The 23600-nt window shown below is 33.9% G+C and overlaps 2 protein-coding genes across 2 annotated transcripts; both read left to right on the top strand.

The window, feature by feature from the left end:
* Nucleotides 1–5635: 5635 nt before the first annotated feature.
* Nucleotides 5636–9847, top strand: LOC127789635 (uncharacterized). Its single transcript, XM_052318571.1, has 2 exons — nt 5636–5872; nt 7920–9847. The coding sequence occupies exon 2, from the start codon at nt 7956–7958 to the stop codon at nt 9570–9572; it is 1617 nt and encodes a 538-aa protein (XP_052174531.1). The 5' UTR covers nt 5636–5872; nt 7920–7955; the 3' UTR covers nt 9573–9847.
* A 255-nt stretch (nt 9848–10102) lies between these two features.
* LOC127789636 (uncharacterized protein At3g61260-like) lies at nt 10103–12553 on the top strand. The gene is made up of 4 exons (XM_052318572.1): nt 10103–11083; nt 11295–11406; nt 12016–12097; nt 12188–12553. The coding sequence occupies exons 1-4, from the start codon at nt 10864–10866 to the stop codon at nt 12392–12394; spliced, it is 621 nt and encodes a 206-aa protein (XP_052174532.1). The 5' UTR covers nt 10103–10863; the 3' UTR covers nt 12395–12553.
* The last annotated feature ends 11047 nt before the right edge of the window (nt 12554–23600 follow it).

The raw sequence follows: 23600 nt of genomic DNA, 5'->3' as shown, positions 1-23600 counted from the left end.
ACATTTATTATAAGATTTTAATATTAAGTATGCTCGTAATCTATACATGTTGATGAATAAGTCACCCAACATACGTGTTACAACAAAAACATTCTTATAACCATCAACTTGCTAAGTTGTTCATTATTTTCGAGCATGCAGTGTTACGACATAGGAATATTATTTGGATATTTATATATGAAATTTTGTTTGATATTTTTGTATCAATATATTGTATAATGTATCTAACAAATGCAATTGTATAATATATTAATGTCAAAACATCACCCAAATTATTATTCTGAAGTGTCCAAATAATATTTCTGAATTATTATAGAATAAAAGAGACTTCATAATTAACTAGTATGATGCAATAATTGACCTTTCACTCAACCCAATAAGAAAAAAAATAAAAAGACTTATTAAATTATTTTTTTATTTTGAAAATTTTAAAATATTTCAAAAGAAAATAAAACAAAAAAATTAATGTTTTTAATTTTTTAACTTTATAATATGAATTTTCTAAATTAGGATACTTTTAATTAAAAAATTAAAAAATATATATTTTAAAACAGAGCGGACCTAACACTTTATAAATTGACAGTAATAATATAAATCTTTTTTTTTTAAATGATTCATTGGTAACTTAATAGAATTAGTCTAATTTTAAGTGTGTTTTATTTTTATTAAAAAAATAAAGATAAAGAAAGAGAGAAAGAAGGCCACTTTTGTTTTGAGGAGATAAAAAAGAAAAGAAAAATGTTATTTGTACTCTTTGGGCTATATTTTAACTTACACAATTTAGTTAAAATGATAAAAATATCTCTCATGTAAAGCGATGAGGTGCATGATTAAAATATTCTTTAGTCGAGGCAATGAGGCGGTGCAAAATAATAAGGCGAGGTAGTGAGGCAAGAGAAAAAGAAGCCCATTTTAAGTGTGTTTTATTTTTATTAAAAAAAAAAGAAAAAAGAAAGAAAGAAAGAAGCCCACTTTTGTTTTGAGGAGACAGAAAAGAAAAGAAAAATGTTATTTATACTCTTTGAACTATATTTTGAGTTACACAATATAGTTAAAATGATAAAAATATCCATCATTTAAGTCAGTCAGGCCCAGACCTATAGACAAATCAAAGAGCCTATTGTCTCAGGGTCCATAATTATGCCAATTTAGGGGCTCATAAATTTGAAAAGAAATTTACTATTTTGTCCTTGTGTCATTTGTGAATTTACTATTATGCCAATTTAGGGGGGCCCAATTGTCTCTTCAGTTTCATTTGTAAATTTTTATTGATTTGTTGATTATAATTTAAAAATTAAGTTTAATATTATTATTTCTTAAGTTTAAAAATTAAATTTTATTGATATTTTTGCCTCCAAAACTGTAAGGAGAGTAGTTTTTAATTGATTAGTTAGAAAATTTTTGATTTTATTCTAATATGGTATGAATATTTTTTTTATATTTTATTATAAAAAATAAAATTTAAATGTATACTATGATTCGAGGGCTATTTTTTATATTTCGACTCAGAATCTCAAAATCTCAGGTACAGTATTGAAGGCAAGTGAGACGCATGACTAAAATATCCCTTATTTAAGACAATGAGACGGTGCAAAATGATAAGGCGAGGCGGTGAGGTAAGAGAGATATTTTACTTATTTACATATATATATATAATTTAAGATATAATTCTTATCATACAAATAACATCATTGGCAAAGAAAATGAGGTTTGATTGGTGAGAAAGTATTACTTTTTTTTGTTGGGCATTAACCACCACGTTCTCTACTAAAACCAAACTGTAGCTTACTTGCCAAGGATTCACTTTCTAGAAGGATTGGGTGGGTGGGTCCATTGACTCTTTTTTTTTGAAGATGAATTATTTGATTTTTTTTAATATTATCTTTAGAGAATTTTTAATAAATATGTAGACTAATATAATTAAAATTTTAATATGTTTTAGTTCATAATTTTTAATAATAAATAATTGATGATGTCATAAATTATTATTATTAAAAAATTTATATAACTAAACAATAGGTGGACTAATTCTTTATCTTGTCTAATAAAAGTTAGGATCATTATGGAAGTTTTAAGAATAATTTAGTTTAACTCGGTCACTTATAACTTTTATCAAAGTTGATTTTGTTAGATAACGAGACAATGTTCAAAATATAGATTCTGTTATGCAAGCACATGAAATGTTTTGAATATTTCTTCGTTAAAATCGAAAATAAAGGTGTTTTGGAGATTTCACACCATCACTTGACAAAATTACTCAAAAAATTAGTATAAAATATTATTTGTGCATGTTTGTAGTAAGACGTAAAAAATATTTTAATTATTTGTGTATGTGTATAATTTAAGGTATAATTTTTTATGTACAACTAAAATGACCCCAAAAGAAAATAGTGTTTGGTTGGTGAGAAAGTATACTTTATGGGCATTAGCCCCCACTTTCTCTACTAAAACCAAACCATGGCCGGCTTGCTTGCTTTATAAGGGATTCACTTTCTAGAAAGATTGGGTGGGTGGGTGGGTTCATTGACTTTCTTTTTTTTTTTTTGAAGATGAATTATTTTAAATTTTTCTAATATTATCTTTAGAGAATTTTTAATAAATATGTAGACTAACATAATTAAAATTTTAATATGTTTCAAGTTCATAATTTTTAATAATAAATAATTGATGATGTCATAAATTATTATTAAAAAAATTATATAATTAAACAACGGGTGGATTAATTTATTATCTTATCTAAAAAAATTAAGACTCTTATAGAAGTTCAAAGAAAAATTTAGTCTAACTCGTTCATCTATAATTTTTATCAAAGTTGATTTTGTTAGATAACGACGAATAATGTTCAAAGTATAGATCCTGTTGCGTAAGGATATGAAATATTTTGAATATTTCATTGTTAAAGTCGAAAATAGAGATGTTTTGGAGATTTCACACCGTTACTTAACAAAATTACTCAGAAAATTAGTATAAAATATTATTATTTAATTAGAAATGATATTTTTAAATCAATATATGGACAAAACAAGCTTTTAGATATCTTAAAATATGAAATTGACCACTATAAAATTTTATAAATGAGTGTCCCTACCCTACTTTATTTTAGAACAATCACTAGTTGGTCATACGTGCCATTTTAGTAAATTTAGTGGGGGGCTGGTGATCTTCACGTGCCATTTTTTTAATTTAATAAATATTAAATTTTAAAATTTAACTAATTGGGTTTTCTAAACCTTTTTCAAAGTCGAGGTCATGATAACTTAAATATTTCAAGTTTAAGTCTGTTTTTGGGAAATTTGTATTCATCTTATTATTAATTTTTGTAAATTATATATATATTTTAAAATTTTAAATCAATTTTGTTAATAAATTTGTATATTTTTTATAATTTAATAATTATATTATATTATATTTACATGAGATTAAAATAAAATTATAGTTTTGAAAGGAGGAAGACATTTTCCAACTTGGTTTTGGGGCGGAATTGGAATTGGAATTGTGGCTGTCTTCACGTAACATCTGGTGCTGCAAAGTTGGTGAACTTTCATTTCCAACCCAACCACTCCTTCATTTATTCACTATTTATATGTTTATTTTTAATATTTTTTTAAATAAATTATATCACAATTTTTATATTTATTTTAATTTTAAAAACATAATTGGACATATCTATTGATATCATAAGGTAGTGTTTGTTAACCAAAAAATAGACTGAAAAAATTAAAATATGAAAAGTATATCGAACAAAAGTATTTTTTATTGTGTTTGTTAAATTTACCTGAAAAAAATTATGTGACTTCTTATTTTAAACTTTTTAGATAAATTTATTCCTTCCCACTTTTTGGATAAATTATTTTGATGTAATTTTATTTTACTCTTTTTAACAAACATTACTTAAAGAACATGGACGAATTTAAAAGTGAGTTGCCCTAGGCTGAAGCTTAGGGCAGTCCAAAACAAAAATTAAAATTTTAAGGTAAAAGTTCAGTCCAAATTCAGTTCGGCTCACCCCCAATCTAGCCCACCCTAAATTGCTAGATCCGCCACTACTAAAGTGAGTATTTGGATACTCATTTTGAATTTGTAAGTGAGAGTTGAATTGAGTTGAGATCAAACATTCTAACAAGATATTTAGTAAATAAGAAAATGGGCAAAGTAGATTGAGTCACGTGAATTGTGTTGGGTTAAAAATTTCTATTTTTTTTTTATTGTCAAATTTGAGCCAATGGTCCTTTTAATTTGAATGATGTTTTATTTAAACTTTTATACATATCTTCAAATCTACTTTATTTGAGTTTTTTAAAAATTTTAATTTTATGATAGAAAGTGCAGATTAATTTCAATAGTCCTCTAAGAAGTGAAATATCTAAATGGTGAGGACACAAAAAAAAGACATGATTGAGAACACAAAATTAATATTTTTTTTTAAATATATATTTAATTTATATAAATTGATTAGTTAATAGTACCCATTATTATTGTTATAAAAGAAAAGTAGTAATTGTTTGACAATGTGATTGAAAATACAGAATTAACATCCAACGTGAACAAGAAAGAGAAAAAAGAAAAAAGAAAAGAAAAGAGATATATAGTCATGTGGTGACCCAAGCTACCAAGAGGAATTAGGGAGACACGTATCTCGTCAGTTTTATTCCATGTTATTCCGCAACAATACGTCTCGCCTATTCTAGGCCTTTCTGCTTTCGGGGTATCTTTCCTATGGGATAGTTTATCCCGAATGCCTTTTTCGAGCTTAAACTTGGAACAACACAACACCCTCACACATGTGTATCACGTGTTCCTATTATGTTCGATGTCTATAAATAACTATCGACTCCCCAACTCCCAGGAATAAGCAAGGAAGGACAAACAAACAAGCAACCATAAGAAACAAAGGGCAGACATCTTCTTTGATTATTATTTTCGTCTCGCTCCATTTACACACTGCATCTTCGTGCTTAATCACTCTTACCTACTATATCTTGTACTACAGTGTACTTCGAACACGTTTGACTTAAATATTGAAGGATGTGTATGGGAAAAATACTCACTTGTCTCTTGATTGTTTCTTATCTTGCAGATCCATTCATGAGATTGGAGAATTTTCTAGTCATCGTAGTATATTTTCTAACAAGCCCTTAAATTCTTTAACATTAAGCTTCCACTAACTCATACATTGAATACGGAGACCTTGCCTATAAAGTCTCATCTTACTGCCCCTAACTAAAACCCAACCACCATTTTTGTAACACACCCAAGACCTAATGACAATTCCAAGGTAGTATTTCGAACTCATTTCTTACGAGTCCTTAATGATATTAATTAATAATAATAAGATAGTAATTGAGAAAGAGTGTCAAATTTTAATTAAATTAAAGGTTAGAAATATTAGAAACCCTACAATAATAAGATGCAGTCATGGTTAAGTTGGGGAATATATCCAGGCCAAATTTAGGGAAGAAAACTGAGAGTCATGTTGTGGGATGGAAAATGAGTGGCATATAATAAAATATTCAATTATGTTTAGTAATTTATTTATTTATTATTAAAAGTAAAAATAATATCATCGAACAGAGTATGGTTACAAAAATAGTTTTAAATTTGAACCCCATCTCGGTGTTTACTGTTTACAGCTCTGGTTCCCTCCCAAAATGGATGAAGATTCTTAATGGCGTGGCAATCACCGTTATTTGGACTCTCTCTCTCTCTCTCTGTGTGTATATACGCACGCACTCACGCACATATGTTCCCTAGATTTTGAGCCTGAGAACCGCCATAATTGCCGCTCCCTAGATTTCTAGAACCAGGCTTCGGTTTCTCCTGCCTTTTCATTTCTGGATTCCCGTTCCTCGGCTTTTCAATACATTGCCAAGAGGTATGATCCTCAAACACTTTCTCATTACTTTGGTTTTTTTTGCTTCCTTTCATAGTCTTTTGATTTTATATTTCTGAGAATGAGTCAATTTCAAATCGTTGATTCTCACTTTGCCAATCGGCGAGTCGAAGCAGGTTTTTGATTGTCCAGTTAAGTTTTCTTCTCTCTTTCTCGGCTGGAATGGTCCTTTTTTCCATCTAAATTTCTTGATATGTTGAACTTTTGGTGCGTTCCCTATTTGACGGTGAAAATCTCTGACAAGGGTTGTCTTTACGGATGATTCATTTCGGTGTTTGGAAGCCAAAATCTCTACTTTTCCCTTTCTGTCTTCTTTATTTTCCTTTCTGGACAGGACGTCTTATTTATAGCCATAAGGCTACTCTTTCATTTAGGCTCAACACTCGATGGCATCTTTTCTTTAATTTTTTTATTTAGGTGTTATTTCTGTGCAAAATATTGTGGTCTTTTTTAGGTTTTGAATGAAGCATGGTTTTGTCATGGATGTTCTTCCGAGAGCTTTATTCTTATCAATATTGGATTCAAGTAATTGGTATTAAATGAAGTTAATTATTGACATGAAGAATAAAATAAGAAAAAAGGGTTTTGCATTTTCATTCTTGAATTTTCATAGGGTTTGGCGGCTTTGAGGTTTCTCTACTTCTTCTACATCCTGCCTCAATTTATTGAATGATGTTGGAGTTTACATGATGGGATCTTACTTGGATTTTGTTCCATTTGCAAATATACATGTATTTTATTTGGAATTTTTGAATTGGAAGAATTCGGATATTTTATTTTTGAACATCTTTGTTCTCTTATTGAGAATGGCTTTGTTTGGTTTCTCTTGCGACTATATATGGACGGATTGGCAGGAATGTGTTTTTGTTTTTGCTCTAGTTCAGGAATCAATCCACTGACACGACTGAGTTGTTTTTCTGAGGTGGTTGAATGAAATGTTCACGAGTTCAAGAGTCATAGCTAATAAAAGCTCACATTTTAGTTCCTAGCTTACCCGGCCCTTTTCAAATATTAGAAATTTAATTTGTTATACCCCGTGGTCTTTCAAAAACTTCGCTGTCATATTATTTAGTTGAAGTGGTCTATTGGATGAAGATTGAAGAAAAATGACTGATAATTGTGGCATATTTGTTGTCTTGTGTATTTCTTGAGCTTTATCAAAAAGGACTCGAATTTGGTTGCTTTGGAAGATCCTTGAACAACCACCAAATATTCCTTCTGTGTGGGGATTATTTGTTTTATTTGGTCCGACAAGTTTTACATTGGCTACCTAATGCAACCCTCCTTTTTGAAGATCCTGCCTTTATTTTTTTCACTTGATGGTGAAGCTTTTTATGTGTTCTAAGGGAAGTGTTTGGATGGAAGAAGAAGTGTAAATTATTGAAACACTAGGTTGTTTTTTTTAACCTTTGAACCCTTGTGATCTTAGCTAAACCTTCACTTGATGGCATTTTTCACATTTTCCTTTGTTTGGTGCAAGTTTCCTTGTAGCACTTAAATAGAAATAGAAAGTTTGGGGGTTTGATTCAGACTTTGGATTCTCACTGAGAAGTTTCGGGAAAAGTACCTGTTCTTTTATAAAACCTGTTAGAGCTTTCTTTTCACGAGTGCCAAGGGAAACAAATAGGTCCTTCTGAATCCTCTCAGAAATACAATGATTTTACATTCTTTTGTTAGGGATAGTAATTAATGGGTATTGTGTGCAAGCCATATCTGAAATCCAGACACTTGTCACAAGCTATTCTGGATTTCTGATTTTTTTTTTTTTTTTGGGCTAAGGTGGATATCTGAATTTTAGGATTGTGATTTTGCATGGTGGCTTGGAAGTTTATGAGTTCATCAGATCCTAGAAACATTTTTTCAATTGACAACCTTTTGAAACTTTGAAGCTTGCCGGAGTGTTTCTTATTTGAATATTCATAGAAAATATATGTGAGCGAGCACCTTCATAAATTTTGTCGGTCAAGTTCCCTACGATGTCCTGTTGATGAAATTCTCTAAGAGATCTAGCTGTATCAACATTTTGCAGGTAACGGTTTGATTCAGTAATCTAGTATCTCATTTGATGGCTGAGGAGATAATTGATATCCCGGAGATCCCCGAGATAATTGACCTCGGTGGTGGGTACAAAAGGCGGAGCTCAACTGGAAACTTGAACAATTCAACGTATGGAGTGAAAGCCCGATATCTCAGTGCTTCAATGGGTTCCTGCCATGATCTTTGCAAATATGGAAGAAAACAGATCCCTGAGGAAAAGCCATGGAATTCCATATCAAAAAGAGTTACAGCAAGACCAGGTGAAGTCGAGGATCAGGCCAGAGGTGTAAACATACAGGACATAAAGAAAATTCCAGTAACCAATCCAAAGCCTTTGCCTGATTTTAGGAGACAGACAACTAACCAACCGCGAAGCATTAAGAAAGAAGCTCCAGCATCATCGAAGAAAGGAGCTGTATCTCCAAAAACTTTCTTGTTGTCTGGTAACAAAAAAGATGCTTCCAAGAAACCTGCTAGTGAGTTACGGTTAAAGCCTGTGAAAACAAAGCCATCTTCTTTCACCATACCTGGAAATTCAGGCATTAGATGGGACAGTGATATGAAGACAAGGAAGGGGACGTGGGTGTCCAAATATGGAAAGAAAAAAGATTTGGTGCCACCAAATGCTTCTCAGTCTCCAAGACGGCGTATGGAGAGACAATTGAGTGCGAAGTCTGGAAAGTCTAAGGACAAGAGACGATCATCTCATCTGAAAAGTACAAATAATGTTCGAAAAACTGAACCCAAGCTTCCCATTCATGAAGAAGTTCCAGAAAAAACGTTGTATGTGATCGAAACAAAACCGGAGGACTCTACTACAGGACTTGCTCAAAATGGTAATGATAATGCTTATTCCTATGAATCCTTTTCACCTTCTTCCAAGGACAAAAACGAACGCTCTCAAAGTAGGGTCCGTAATCCTCTGTCACCCCCATCCCCTGAGAATGAAATATTGAGACACTCGGGAAATGGTATCTTTACTGGTCGATTATCCCCATCCTCATCTTTTTCTTTTCCCAAGAAAAATTTAAGACGCATTGAAATTGGAAATCATAAGGCCTTATCGCCTTTATCATCACCGTTGTCACGGTCCCCATATGCATCTGAGTTGATGCCAAGTGATGAAAGTGCGCGCTTCCACAAAGGCAGGGGAGCTAAAACTGAGAGCCAAACGCCAAATTACAGTGAGGAAACCGCTAGAAGTCCTAGAAGGTTGGGGAAAGTTATCACGGAAGTTAAAGTTATAACACCCCGGAAGCTCAACTTCAGGAGAGGAAAGGTGATCGATGTGCAGATTAAGAGCGGTGGTAGTCCAAAGAAACTCATATTCAAGCAGAGAAGGGGCCATTTTGGTGAGAACCAAAATGGCAGAGGCAAGACTAGTCCGAGAAGCTTGAAGAAAGTAGTTGCCACCGACGAATTTAATGGTTCAAAACCTGAATCTGTGAAAGTTGTCCTTAGGCGGCAGCAGGCTGCGGAACGAAAGAAAGGCGACCAGAGTTTGTTCAACAATGTCATTGAAGAGACTGCAAGCAAGCTTGTCAAAACCCGTAAGAGCAAGGTTAAGGCTTTGGTGGGTGCTTTCGAAAGCTTGATCTCGCTCCAAGATGCTACTTCTTCCGACAGAACTGTTCAGCAGTACTAATGGTTAGAGTATCCGCTTATGAACATGTTATTGATCTGTACATAATGAATGGGTAGATAAGATTTGAAGGTCATACAGACCGAAGGCCAACACATTTCTTTTCTTTCTTGGTGGGTGGGTGGGGAGGCATTTGAGTTCAGAAATCTTGTTTTGTGCTGTTCCAATATTTCTGTCAAAGTTGACTTATTCTTTCCCCCTTTCTTCGTTGATTGATTTTTATTCTTCACATGGGAGGTGGATTTCAATCAGTATGCGTGGGATTATTCATAGAGCTATTGAGACCCTTTTTTTTGTACCGATGTGACCTAAAGTACTCTTTTATCTTTTGAAGATGGACAATGAATATTGGGAGCTTGGGAGATTTCTTGCTTTAGATCAGAAGAGGGTCTGAATAAAGACAAGCAAAATATACAAAGGCAAATATGTTAAAAAGGCCTTTGACAAAAGTGAAACAACAGGTCAATCAGACTATAGGCTGACAAGCAAAATATGTAAGGGAAATTGTAAGAACTTTCAATTTTGTTCGTCCAAGAGGATTTGTAATCTTTTAGTCTACCTACACCATCTTCGATTGCATTGCATGGGCCATAGTTGAATTACCATATTGGTTTGTTAAATAGGTGACAGCTGACAGGTAGATATGTATTTGTTGCTTCATGTAAATGATTCCTTAGAAGCCGTCCACAACCATCAATTATCAATTCACAGACAAATTAAAGTGAAGGAATCAAGGTAACTAAGAATCCATCCACACATTTCTTGCATAATTCATCCTCTAAAAGTTGCCTTTTTAATAACTTTGACAAACTACTAATATGATATTTCGGGAAATTGAAGGAGGGTGACTTTGGGAGTGTTACTTTTATTATTTCTTGTGATTTGATATTGCCTATAATATGGGTTTTACTCAAAAATAATAGACAGTCAGATATTCAAACTAAATTCTCGTATAATCAAGCATGCAAGCACACCCTATAAATAACCAATGTACTTACTTTCTCATGCAGCAACCTAAAAATCTCACTAAGCTAACCATACTAAAGAAAAAAAAAAAAAAAAACTGAAGAAAGAAAGAGAGGAAGATATGCTTTGCTTCAGGCTCAAACAGCAGCATGTCCGAGATGCAAAGAATATTAAATTGAACCTTTGCTTGGCCCCCTTTCACTGTTCATCATCTTCAACAGTAGTCAAGTTCTGGCAAGATCAAACACACGACAGCATTGTTGCTAACAACTTGTGTCTTATTTTCTGGGTGGATAATTCACAATTGGTAGTTTAATTTTCCGGCCAAATGAGTCCCGATTCCAACAGTGAGTTTGCGGCTGCAATTGCTGCGGCTGCCTTCGCCATCCATGTCCATGGCGCCGGTGGGGAAGTCAGCTCCGACCCAGACTACCTGCGGAACAAGTTGATGCCGATGGGAAGGGCCAAAACCCGAAAACAATTTGATCCTGTAAGGCCTGCAGAATCTTCTAGGCGCTTCCCCGACATAGAAGCTAACGATGCTTCAGGTCAGATCATCAACTTTAATTTCACTTTTAATTCTGAGCATCAACAAAGACTTAATACATGCATGCATGCATATATATATATATGTAATATGTGTATGTTTAGCATTATTAGATTCATTTAATAATTTATATATATATATATATATATAGTGGTAGCTAGACAAGTAAGTATTGGGTGATTCTTATATATACTGGTTGAAAGCTTCAATAGGAAGGCGAAATAATAGAGAGCGAAGCCAGAAGGGAACTTGGAGGGAACGCACAGCTCTGGAAGACAACGCTGATGCCTGGGAGAAAGCCGCAATTGCAAAGATAAGAAAACGGTATGATTTTCGGACTCTTAGTTCTATCTTTTACTTATTGATCACTGAGTGTTTTGAATACCTGGCAAGGCAACCTAAAACCTATGGAAATCCTCAAATTCTAATGGAAAACATGTAGTTTTCCAAAAACCCAATTAATTGAGACTAACCATGTTATTTGGAAAAACTTGCTCACTTGAAAGGAGGTATATTCATGGCCACTGCATATGGTCTCCCTGCTCAAGTGATGTGAGATAGTTGATATAATTATTGTTTTTGGTTAAATGATAAATAACTAGTAAGGGGTTGAATAACAATAGTTTAGGGTACGAATCGAAGTGAATCAACATGTGTAGTGAAGGTGGACGAAAGAAAAAAAGTTGGATAAGCTGGATGTATGGCTAGATTGGGCTCATTCATGGAAAAGACATAATTTGATCACTTCACCCATCAAACCAAAGTCCCTCTCAAGCTGTTGAGAGGGAATTTGAATTTAGTGACCAAACCATATTCAAATTCTTCTATCCGCTCTCTTCCAATTTTTGTATATACCAATGGTGTGTGAGATCTGATTCTACCACAAACAGCACTTAAATATGACGATTATTAGAAATATACTTGGAAGTTTAGGTATGAGAAGATGAACTCTAGAATTATTGCTTGGGAGAATGTGAAGAAGATGAAAGTCAAGGAAAGAATGGAAGCGAAAAAGGTATGTTCTTCTCCAAGTTGCTGTGGATTTCTTTCTTTCTTTCTTTCTCTCTCTCTCTCTGGTTGTTGATGGAATTTTCAAAAACTGCAGAGGGAAATGGAGCAGAGAATACAAGTGAATTTACAGCATTACCAAAACAAGCTAGCAAGGATCGATAATAGTGCTAGAGGGGCAAGGCTGCAGTTGGAAGAGAAGAGAAGACATGAAGAAGCTGAGGTGAAGCAGAGAGCAAAGAGGATCAGATCATCAACTGGAAAGCTTCCTGTTCCTTCTTGCTGCTGCTTTCGGCTGCGTTAATAAGGCAGATCTACGTACCAAGTTACTCTACAACGTTGGATACATTCATAATTTCTATCCGAAGAAATGATTCACTGTGGACAAACATGTGTGTGTGTACATATTTTCATAGAATATAAGACAATAATTATTTGATATTCTCTACTGTTATAATGAGTAAACCTGATCGTAATAAAATTGAATTGAGATAAGTTCTCATTCTTATCTTATGATCCCTATGGTTTAGAGATTTTTCTCTTATAAATTGTATTAAATATAGAATGTCAAATATAATATATGAGTTTTTATATTAGACAATATTTGAATTGTGGCACTTTTCATCACACGATTACACCATTGACTTAAGAAGATCGTTAAGAAAGTTGGTAGTAATAACACAAATGTCTCTACTTTCTCAATAATTTATTCACTTCAAAGTTAAAGTTATTTGAATCTGTCTGTTATGTATTTCTACCTTTGTAGATAATTTTTTATATGTTATTAATTTTTTTTTAACTTTCATTCCTTTTAGGTTTTGTTATATATATTATATATACACACACACACACGTAAACTCAATTAATAAACTCCCAACTATTTTATTCAACTCATCAAACCTTATAATAAGTTAAATAAATGCTAGAGATTGGATCCACAACTAACTAAATATTTTATTTTTGTGATAATTAAATAATACGATTTTCTCGAATTATGTTTCCCCCAAATGGTATCAGGTCGTTTGTATCCCAACTACCAATATTGCTGTGTGTAATTCGTGATTGTATTTTTTTGGTTGAGTTATCAAAACGACGCCGTTTCTCTCTTCTACTGCTCCTCCCCCCTCCTCTTCTCTACTCTGCTCTTCTTCTCTTTTTTGCAGTCTGATCTGGGAACGGAAACGGACTAAGGAAGATGAAGCATCGACGACGGACAGGAAGAGGTGGAACAAGCGATCCAGGGAACAACGGAATAGGCGATGGGAAGAAGCAACGCAGGAGACGTCTGCAGACCTGGGATCTACGAATAGACCGAGGAAGATGAAGCACCGGTGATGGACGAGGGATGTCGCAGAATCCAGATCTGCAGACTGATTTTATATTCTCTTTATTGTTCACTGGATATAAAAAAAAAAAAAAGGAACAAAACTCATGACAGGGAGGCGGCGAGGGCGACGACCCTTCTCCGGCGCCGATGCGGCGACGGAAATGCAGCGAGGGCGGCTCCCCGCGGCAGTGGCCCTTCTTCTCAGGCGTTGATGCGGCGAAGAAGACTCCTCGGTGGCAGCGCCCTTCTTCTCCGGTGCTCAGCGAGTTGGGCTGCACCGGTGGCGGCGACACCTCAGTGGGCCACTTATTTTGTTGGGTTTCTTACATGGCTCAACAAAAAAACTTCAAAAACTTCAAAAACTTTGGGCCACTTATTTTTTTTTTTGGGGATTAATTTGGGGTTTGGAATTGATAGCAATAAAAATATCGTCTCTATGGATTGATCCTTGTTATTCTTATATTAAGATGAGGTTCAATGCCCCTGATAAGCTTAATAAAAAAAATGGATTGTGCCTCCCAACTCAAATGGATATATTACCCGTTACTTGTTACTGTAAACTAAAATTTTGATAAATCTGTTGCCTTTACTTAGCCCATCTCCTTTAGTTGGGGTGTCCAACATTCAAAAGTTTTTCCAACTTCACATCATGGTTGGCTCTTTCATTACACCCCTCGATGTACTAATGAGCTAGCTTTCCCATTCATTGACTCATGGTGCTTTCTCCTCTCCATTTTGCCAACTCTTTGCCCTTCTACAGACCATCAACCAACCAAGTTGTATATCTGACTCTATTTATCATAGTTACGTTTAGTTCCATTGGTTTGAAAGTCTCAGCTTCGTTCAATGTTCAACTCGAGGAGCTATAAAGAAAGAAGACACATATGAAAGATTTAAACCTATCTTGTCTGAGCTCAGGTCCCCTCCCACCCATATTTGGTTAAAGAACTAATCGTTGAGCAGTGGGAAGATATGTTGTTAGGCAATGCATTTCCACGAAGATATCTTTAAGATACTAATTTCCCCCCAATATGGTGCAAATGGCTACTTGAATATTCTAATTCCACTAAGATCAATGCATATTGATTGCACTTTGTTAAAGATGTTTGATTAAAACCCTACCCAACTTAATATAGATAATAAGCCATGTAAGGAGGAAAGAAGAAAGAGAAGAGAGAAGTTTTTTTTCACAACCCTGCATTTATAGACTCAGTGTGTAAGTAGTATTTTGTTTAGACAAGTCACTTGCAGTTATAATTAATGTAAGCAACTGTTTATTCAAATTTTACAGTGCCATTGCCAACTGTCCATATATAACTGCTTTTGGAAGCAGCGCCTACAACACAAGGAACAAGGAAACTAACTGGCTAGCTAGCTGCCTATACACGCGCGCGCACGAGCCAGAAGGCAAACCTGGACAGCAGTAAAGAGAATCCAAATAGACAACATCCAGATGGCCCAGGTTTCGAAACAATGATTTGAACTTCATCAAGTTACACCTGATTTTCCAGTGCTTCAAAGGAGCCGATCAAGGAGAACAGCAACTGAGACTAAGAGCCATAGTGAAGTGAATGACCACTCGCAACACCGCCAGAGCTGAAAAGGATCCAAATGAGCTGATGAATTGGATTGATCATTAAACACCCTCCTATTTCTTTCAAGCCAAATGGTCCACAACCACCTACACCCACCCACAATAAACAAGCATCATCGATCCAATACTTTTTCTGCGCTTTTCCGATTGAAAACGATGAGAAGCCCAAAAGCAGCCCCGCCAGTGCATAATGTCGCTCCACAGCCTCCAAGAGTCCCAGCAGTGCAAGATTCAGCTATACATTAATGCAAAAAAACACAAAGTAAATCATCTCCACTCAAGATGGAGTTGGCAAATGGGGGCTAGGTGGCACGCCTCCCAACCTAGCCCACCTAGGCCTGATACTGTAGCAAACGGGCTGGGCCAGTGCTTTGTGACCCGCAGCTTGACCCACCAAAACCTTCCAATAATAAATTCTTGCATTTAATTATATACTCCCATAGCCTGATCGAGCTCGATCTGTCTTGGCCCATTTATTAAGGGGCATAAGACTGTGCCGGGCCCCCATTTTTCATTGCTCGGCCTGTCCCACCTCCTTCGCGGGCCAAATTTAGCCCGACCCATGAAATGGGTAGGCCAAGCGGGAGGCGGGCCGGCCCGGCTTGACTCACCCATTTTTCAACTCTAACTCAAGATACCAATTATTTGCCAAGGCACTCCTCCGTGTTGATGAGCCTCTATGTTTGGGTGCAAAAGGTGAAATCTCTCATCTTAAGGGCCCCCCCCACACTGTCCCACGCACGTGGGAGGGGTTAATCACGATATACGGCGGCCCCCAAGGCAGGAGGTACAGTGCATAGTGCCCATAAGAAGCCACCCTCACAAGAAGGTGAAACTCCCATACTGCGGTTGCCATGACTCGAACCTGTATCATTGGGTGCAATTTACTACCCTGAGAACCATCCGTGCTATGCCATTGGGGGCAATGAGCCTTTATGCTTGCTTCACTTCAAGTGGAGCAAGCTTATAACCCCAAGCTTCACACTCTCGATTCCATGAAAGAAGCTCTCTTCGTTTCTCTTATCTAAATTTTCTTTCTTAATATATACATATATATATAATTTAATTATTATTACACAGCATAATATTTATAACATCTTTCTCACCACAACAGTCACTTAAAAGGGGATTGACAACCAGGGATGGAGCTAGGATACTTAAGTAGGGAGGCGAACAATGATGATAGAAAACGTAAAATTTAAAGTTATACTACAATTATCCATATTGATAACAAAAAGTATTATAATATGACGTCAAAGTATTATATCAAATATCATTATAGTATTTCTACATAAACTCAAACACATTTTCCAAAAACATTCTTTAGTTTCAAAAGCAAAAATATTATACTTACATTTAGGTCTTTAAAAAATCAGAGATGTTCTCGCCGAGTCCTCATATTCTAAAACTGCTGCTTGATTTTTTCATTGTCAATTGTATCAAATGTTTTCTTCTCAATATAAGTAATCAAACAATCATTCATCCATTGATTACCAATTCGACTGCACAAACGATTCTTAATGGATATGTACTGAAAAAGTAAAAATAATTACTGAAAATTCTAAAAGACTTACTTTCTTATAGATCTGAGCCACTTTCACGGTGAAAATATGATCAGATCCAAGATTAGATAGTTAGATTTTACAAAACCAATGATTTACAGATATATTCTTGAGAGAAAATAAAAAGGAGAGAGATCGAGAAAATGGCGGTAGGTGGGGAGGAGAAGCATTAGTGGGGAATAAAATTTAAAATAAATATAATTATAATATTTTTTTAATTTTTTTAGAGTGGGGGAGGAGAGAGATTAGTGGGAGACAAAATTTAAAGTAAATATAATTATTATAATTTTTAATTTGGTTAGGAGGGGGTGGCTTTTCTAGATTCTCGGTGGTGGTGGGGTGAGGGTGAGGGGGAAGGAAGGGAGAGATTAGAGAGGGAAAAATATAAATTTAAAATAAATATAATTTATATATTTTTAATTTTGTCTAAGGTTGGGGGGTAGGCGCCCCTACTTGTTGGATCATTCAATGACATTTTGAGGTTGACATTTGTTTTTACACAGAGAATATCGAAACAATTTTAGACAAAAGATCATTAAAATATATACACTTTTATCTCAATTACATAGATCATTCACGAGGCTTTGGAACGTTGGTGAGTATGAATAAAATGACGACGAACTCATAATGACTCTCGTGAGTGCGGAAAACTGTCTTGTGGATGCCTTCATCATGGACCCGAATTTGATGGTAAGCGGAGTGGATGTCTAATTTGGTGAAGAATCTTGCTCCATGAAGTTTATCGAGCAGTTAATCTAGAATGGGAATCAGGTACTTATATTTGACAATGATATTGTTGAGGGCTCGATAGTCCACACAGATGCTCTAACTTCCATAAGCTTTTTTAACTAGGTGTATTGAAGAGGAGAATGGGATATTGCTTGGACGGATTAACCTCATTGTCAAAAACTCATAGACCTGACATTCAATCTCAACTTTTTGGTAATATGGATACCGGTAAGGCTAGACATTGATTAGTCGAGTATTGGGCATCAGAGGAATCCTGTGGTCATGCATACGAGTAGGGGGTAGCTAAGTGGGTTCTAGTAATTCCTCGTTGAATTCCATGAAGAGGTCGTTGAGGTTGCTGGCCAACTCTTGTGGGTTATTTGTTGGAGGGTTTGAAATTATTTGGAAAAAATACCCCATGCCCTCTAGGTTTAGCAGTTCTTTATCACTCAATGCCTTACACTACAAGAAAATCATAATTTAGTGACAGGGGCCCACCCGTCACTAATTTGTGACAGGTTTAGTGACAAAAATCCGTCATAAAAATATTTTACCAGCGGCTTGCCTATCACAAAATTTAGTGATGGAATAGTCCGTCACAGAATCTCAATGACGGAATTTCCGTCACTAATCAGTGACGGGTCACAGATTCTTGTCGCAAATTAGTGATGGGATTGCCATGCCTGTCACTGATCAGTGACAGGACTGCCATACTCGTCGTTGATCAGTGATGGGTGTGCCGTGCCCGTCACTGACTAGTGACGGGACTACAATGCCCGTCATTGATTAGTGACGGGCGTGCCTTGCCCGTCACTGATTTAAGTTTAAAACCCCCATCCCGAACGGCCATTCTCCCCCTTCGCCTCTCTGGTTCTCACGCTTTCTCGCCCCCCTCCCCTTATTCTCACGCTATTTCTCTATTCCCCAATTGGTTCTCTTAATTTTTCTACAGCTGCTGTCTCCCACCGGTATTGTTACTGCTCCGGTGCCATTGCCGCTACTATTTTAGTCACTGAAGTAATTATTTTGTATTGTTTAGTTTTAGTTATTTTGTATTAGTTTAGTTTAATGGTTATTTTGTGTTAGTTTAGTTGTAGTTATTTTGTTTTAGTTTAGTTATAGTTATTTTGTGTTAATTTAGTTTAATGGTTATTTGTGTTTTTTTATTTTTAATTGAAAACAATTTACTTTTAATTAAAATATAATACTATAATTTTAAATAAAATACATAGGAAATGTTGATGTAATACTGTAATTTTTAATAGTTTACTTTTAAATGTAATACAATTTACTTTTATTGTTATAAATAAAATATACACATTAAAAAATACAAAAATTTCTATTTGACATAAAACATTAAAAATAATAAATAAAATTTCAATTCAAATATTTAAAACTAACATATGAAATAAATTAGATAATTATTTTAATTCAAATATGTAGGTAATTAAATACTAAAAATTAAAATAGTATTTATGAAAAAATATTATTTTGTTTTTATAAAATATGTAGAGCACACTAATAGATTTTAAGATTTTTATCTAAAAAAAAACACTAAAAAGAAGAAATAAAATTTCAATTCAAATATTTAGAATTAATATTATAAATTAGATAAATATTTATTTTATTTTAAAATTTTATTTAATTTTAAAATTAATTTTTATTTTTCTTATTATTTAAAACGATCAGTGACGGGTATTCTCGTTGTAGATCTGTGACAGGGCTTTATACCTCGTCGCAAATTTGTGACGGGAAAGATGTCCCGTCACAGATCTGTGATGGGATTGTCCAACTTCGTCACTAAAATTCAGTGACGCCTTTTTTGTGATGGATTTTTATCTCGTCACTAAACTCGTCACTAAAAATTTAATGACGGATTTTTTATTTTTAGTGACGAATTTTTTCGTCACTAAAATCGATTTTTCTTGTAGTGTTAGATGACCCCTTGTGTATTCCTTAAAACTTGGGTATCATGTCATCCTTCTCAAAGCTCATGGTCAGGTCACGATAATTGGCTTCAATCGAACCGAACGTCTCCAACCACTACACTCCGAGCATTACTTGGACAAGACGCCACTAGTAAGACATAGAAATCAGCCCGTATGGAAAAGTTTTGGATGGTCAAGTAGAGTCATTTGCACTGGCCTGAGCAATCAATCTTCTCCCTATTAACCACCATGACTTGGAGTGGTTTGCTATGCTTTACAGGTAGGCCAAGTTGCTTGACCATGCTCGCTTGACCATGCTTTGGTCAATGGAATTGTGTGTACTACTATCGATGAGAATGAGGATGTGGTGGTTCTATAATTGCCTGTTGACTCGCATGGTTTAGGGGTGCGTAGTTCTAGTGATTGCATGGAAAGAAATTTCTGGTAGAGGGTTGTCGCTTGCCTGTTCTTCCTCATGGTCAGTCTCCTATTGTATTGCTAGATCTTCTAGCATAAATAACTAGGGTTATTGACAGTGGTGATCGGGCACAAATTTTTCATCATAATAGAAGCAAAGCCACTTTGTGCGTCGATCTCGGGCTTTCTGACTGGTAATGTGCTTGATAGGTGATGACAACTGTGGAAGTTTGGTAGCTGGAGAAGAGCTAAGAATTCCAAGTAAGGAATCTGTTGTGGGTCGATGTACTTGACTCGACAAAGGTATCCGTGTCTCTTTGATCAGGAGTGCCACTCCTATTGTATCGGATAACAATTTGCTGTTTCACTCTCACATCCAAGCGGATATCATCTCACAATCCTGCAATAAAACATCCCACCAAGTAATGTTCAGGTAAGTTGAAAGAAATAATAGACACCCCCCAAGAGGGGGGATGAATTGGGTTTTCAAAAAGTTTTAGATTTAAAGGCTTTGTGCAAAGGAAATTGTTTGGCCTTTTAGAATATTTGAAAGATGAATATAAGAGATTTTATTGAAAACTTAAAATCTTGGTGCTTTAAGAAATAATAATGCAAATATAACTTGAATGACAATGAGCTTTGCAAGATCAAATGATATTGCTATAATTGCAAACTTTGAATGCTGGAAATAAAAATTTAACTTGTTAAAATGAAATAAGGAATTATAAATAATGTAGCACACACAGATTTTATAGTGGTTTGGTTCAACCATACTATTCCACTCCCTTAGTTCCTCATCAAGGATTTTAACAATCCACTATAGCTTTTTACAAGATTAGCTATAACCTCAACTTTTAACAAGTGTAGCTATAATTACTAATTTTCAATAGATCAACAGTAACCAATCCACTATAGCTTTTACAAGGATCAACTGAAGCCTTTTTACATTGTACTTTTTATGGGCTCAAACACTAATCACAATAAGATAAGTGAATAATATAAATCAAATACTTTGAGAAGCTATTATAAGATTAAAATCAAATAATAAAGATAACTTCTTACAAATAAAAGAGAGATTGAAAGATTAAGAAGATGCGCACTCTTTCTCTGATTGAACATGAAAATTTGAAGAATCTTTTTGGCTTAAGGCAGTAGTAGAAAGTATTCAAGAATAAAATTTTATTTTTTTTTATCTTATTCTCCTTTTATGCTTGCTGTTAAGAGAGAGATATTTGCAAGAATTGACTTTCTCTTTCCTCAAAATAATTATTAGAATATTTAAAAATTAAGATAAAAGAATGTGAAAGATTTAGAGCACTTTTGGAGTCATAAAGGTCAAAATTGTGTATTAAATGCACTTGCAACGGTTAACATAATGACTAGCTTTTATAAGTTTTAGCACTCTTTACTCGAGTATTTTTGGTCCTTACTTGATTAATATTAATCCTTACTTGACTATTATTATTTTGTAATCGAGTAAGTTTTGTCTATATTTGATTATTCTTAACAGATACTCGATTATTTTTGTCTGCACACAACTTTGCAGAGAGTTGAATTGAATACTCGATTATATCTCCAATATAGTCTATTATACATCAACTTTTACTCAATTACACATGAAAAATACTCGATTATAAGAATAATACTTCAAATACAAAGATACAATCTTTGTCCAAGCAAAATTACTCGACTATGGAATAAAAATACTCGATTAATATAAGATTTTACTAAATTGTGCTTAACTCTTAGTTGATTAATACTCATGTAAAGAACCTTGACATTTTTCATGCAATAATTACTTGATTACGGAATTGATTACTCAATTACATTTGATCTAGAAGAAACTTTGCAAGATCTACTTGAGTACAAAAGGATAATTAGTCGAGTACAAACTCTTACATACTCGAATACAAATTACTTCCAATCGAGTAAATACCATGCAAACAAAAACTTACTTGAGTACAATAAGATGATAATCGATTAAGATGATAAAAGCAAAGACCAATTTGAGTATAGAACAATGCTTTATTCAAGTAACATGGAATTTTTTACTCGATTAATACATAAACATACTCGTTTGGATTTAAGCCTTACTCAACTATCACTCAATTAACATATACTGTTTTGAATATCATCTTCAAAACAAATTTCTCATCAACATCTAAATAATATAAACCTTACCTCAATTAAATACAAGTGCTATTTGTGAAAGTTGGTTAAAATAACTTTCCAATCAAATTCACTTGGTTACATAGAAAGCTTTAGGGAATTAAGGAGATATTTTTAAAGTATATGGCTTTGACAATAAGTTGAGAACAATATATGTTACTCAACTAAAAACTTTCTTTTTTCTAGATTCAAATAAAAACCATTCTACTAGTCTTATACGTCAATACACAACATTGTAACATAAAGATTTAATTAGCACACATATTCACAATTACTTTATGAAACATATTCACATGAAACGTTCATAAGTACTCAACTAACTCACAATTACTTGACTGAAATAAAACACATAAAACATTGCAAATATGTTGAGCACAAAACATGTTACTTAACAACAAAACACATCATTTAGCACAAAGATGTTTTAGCTTGAGCATCATGATGACTCATTTATATTTATAAAAAACAAAAGTGTGCGTGCGCGTGCGCACGCGCACACACACACACATATATATTTCAGAATTCTATTACTCAAATGCATTGAATATAAACTTGATTCTTAGACTAAACACGCAACACTCATTCAACTTGAAAAGTTCTTCAAGAGATACTTCTTAAATTTTAGTACTTGAGAACTTTAGAAATTTAGGCTCTATGTATTAGAACTTAGAAGCACTTGGCTAGGTATATATACATTTTCTCAAAAGCAAAGATACTTGATACTTATTCAACAAATAAAACACATTTCTCCTAAATTTAAGAAATACTTCAACATATTTTGAGCACTTAAGATATTTCCCAACCTTAAGTTTGCTCTAAACTTCATGAGGTTCATATGACACTCATGTTAATAAAAACATATTGTGCACAACTCTAACGTGAAGGATAAAACAATTTAAATTCTACAAATCAAAACTCAAGTACCATCACTTGAGTATATGATCATTTACTTTGATAGAACATATTAATCTTGAACTTTGGGTAACGTTGCCACGATTTTACTTAGCAAATTAAGAGCTCCACAAAATGCTTATACATTATCTTTAGGATGACCTTAAAGAGAAGCATATTAAAAGACATATCAATAAAACGTCTGGCAAAACAATTGTAACACACATATGAGAGTATTAATAGATAAATCATACTAAAACACTACAAAAAAAATGGTATTTAGCGACGATTTTTTTTATATTTAGTGGCAATTTTTAACCACCACTATGAAATTTAACAACAGTTTTCAACAACCGCCACAAATTATATTTTTTGCAGCGATTTTTAAATTGCTGTTAAAATTAAAAAAATTAAAATTTTTAATTTTAGCCGCTACAAAAATAAAAAAAATTTAATTTTAGAACCGTCGCAAAAATTAAAAGAAATTAAATTTTAATTTCTCCCAAAGGCTGCTTGCTCCCGCGCTCGGGTTTGCAATTGCGCCCAGCAGCCCGCATAGGCTCACGCACCTGCTTGGACCCTGCGCGCCACGTGGCGATGCTGGAAATTGAATTTCCAGATTCTCCTTCCCCAGATTCGAACACGGGACCTCTCCTATGCACGTGCTCGCGTGTACTGTTTGATCTACCAAGCCTTATTATATATATGCCATTATATACTAATCCAACAACTATTTTCTAAAATTATATTTTATATTTTTTAATATAAATTAAAAAAACATTAATTAATTTATTATTTTTTAAAAGAATAAAGGAATAAATTAAAAATAAATTAATTGATTTAAATTAAATAAATTAGTTGACTAAAAAATAAAAAAAGATTTTATATATTTT

The sequence above is a fragment of the Diospyros lotus genome, chromosome 14 (genome assembly GCF_014633365.1).
Source record: "Diospyros lotus cultivar Yz01 chromosome 14, ASM1463336v1, whole genome shotgun sequence".
In the NCBI taxonomy this organism is placed as follows: Eukaryota; Viridiplantae; Streptophyta; class Magnoliopsida; order Ericales; family Ebenaceae; genus Diospyros; species Diospyros lotus.
Note: the sequence above shows the minus strand (reverse complement) of the source record. Positions and strands in the feature narration are given on the sequence as shown.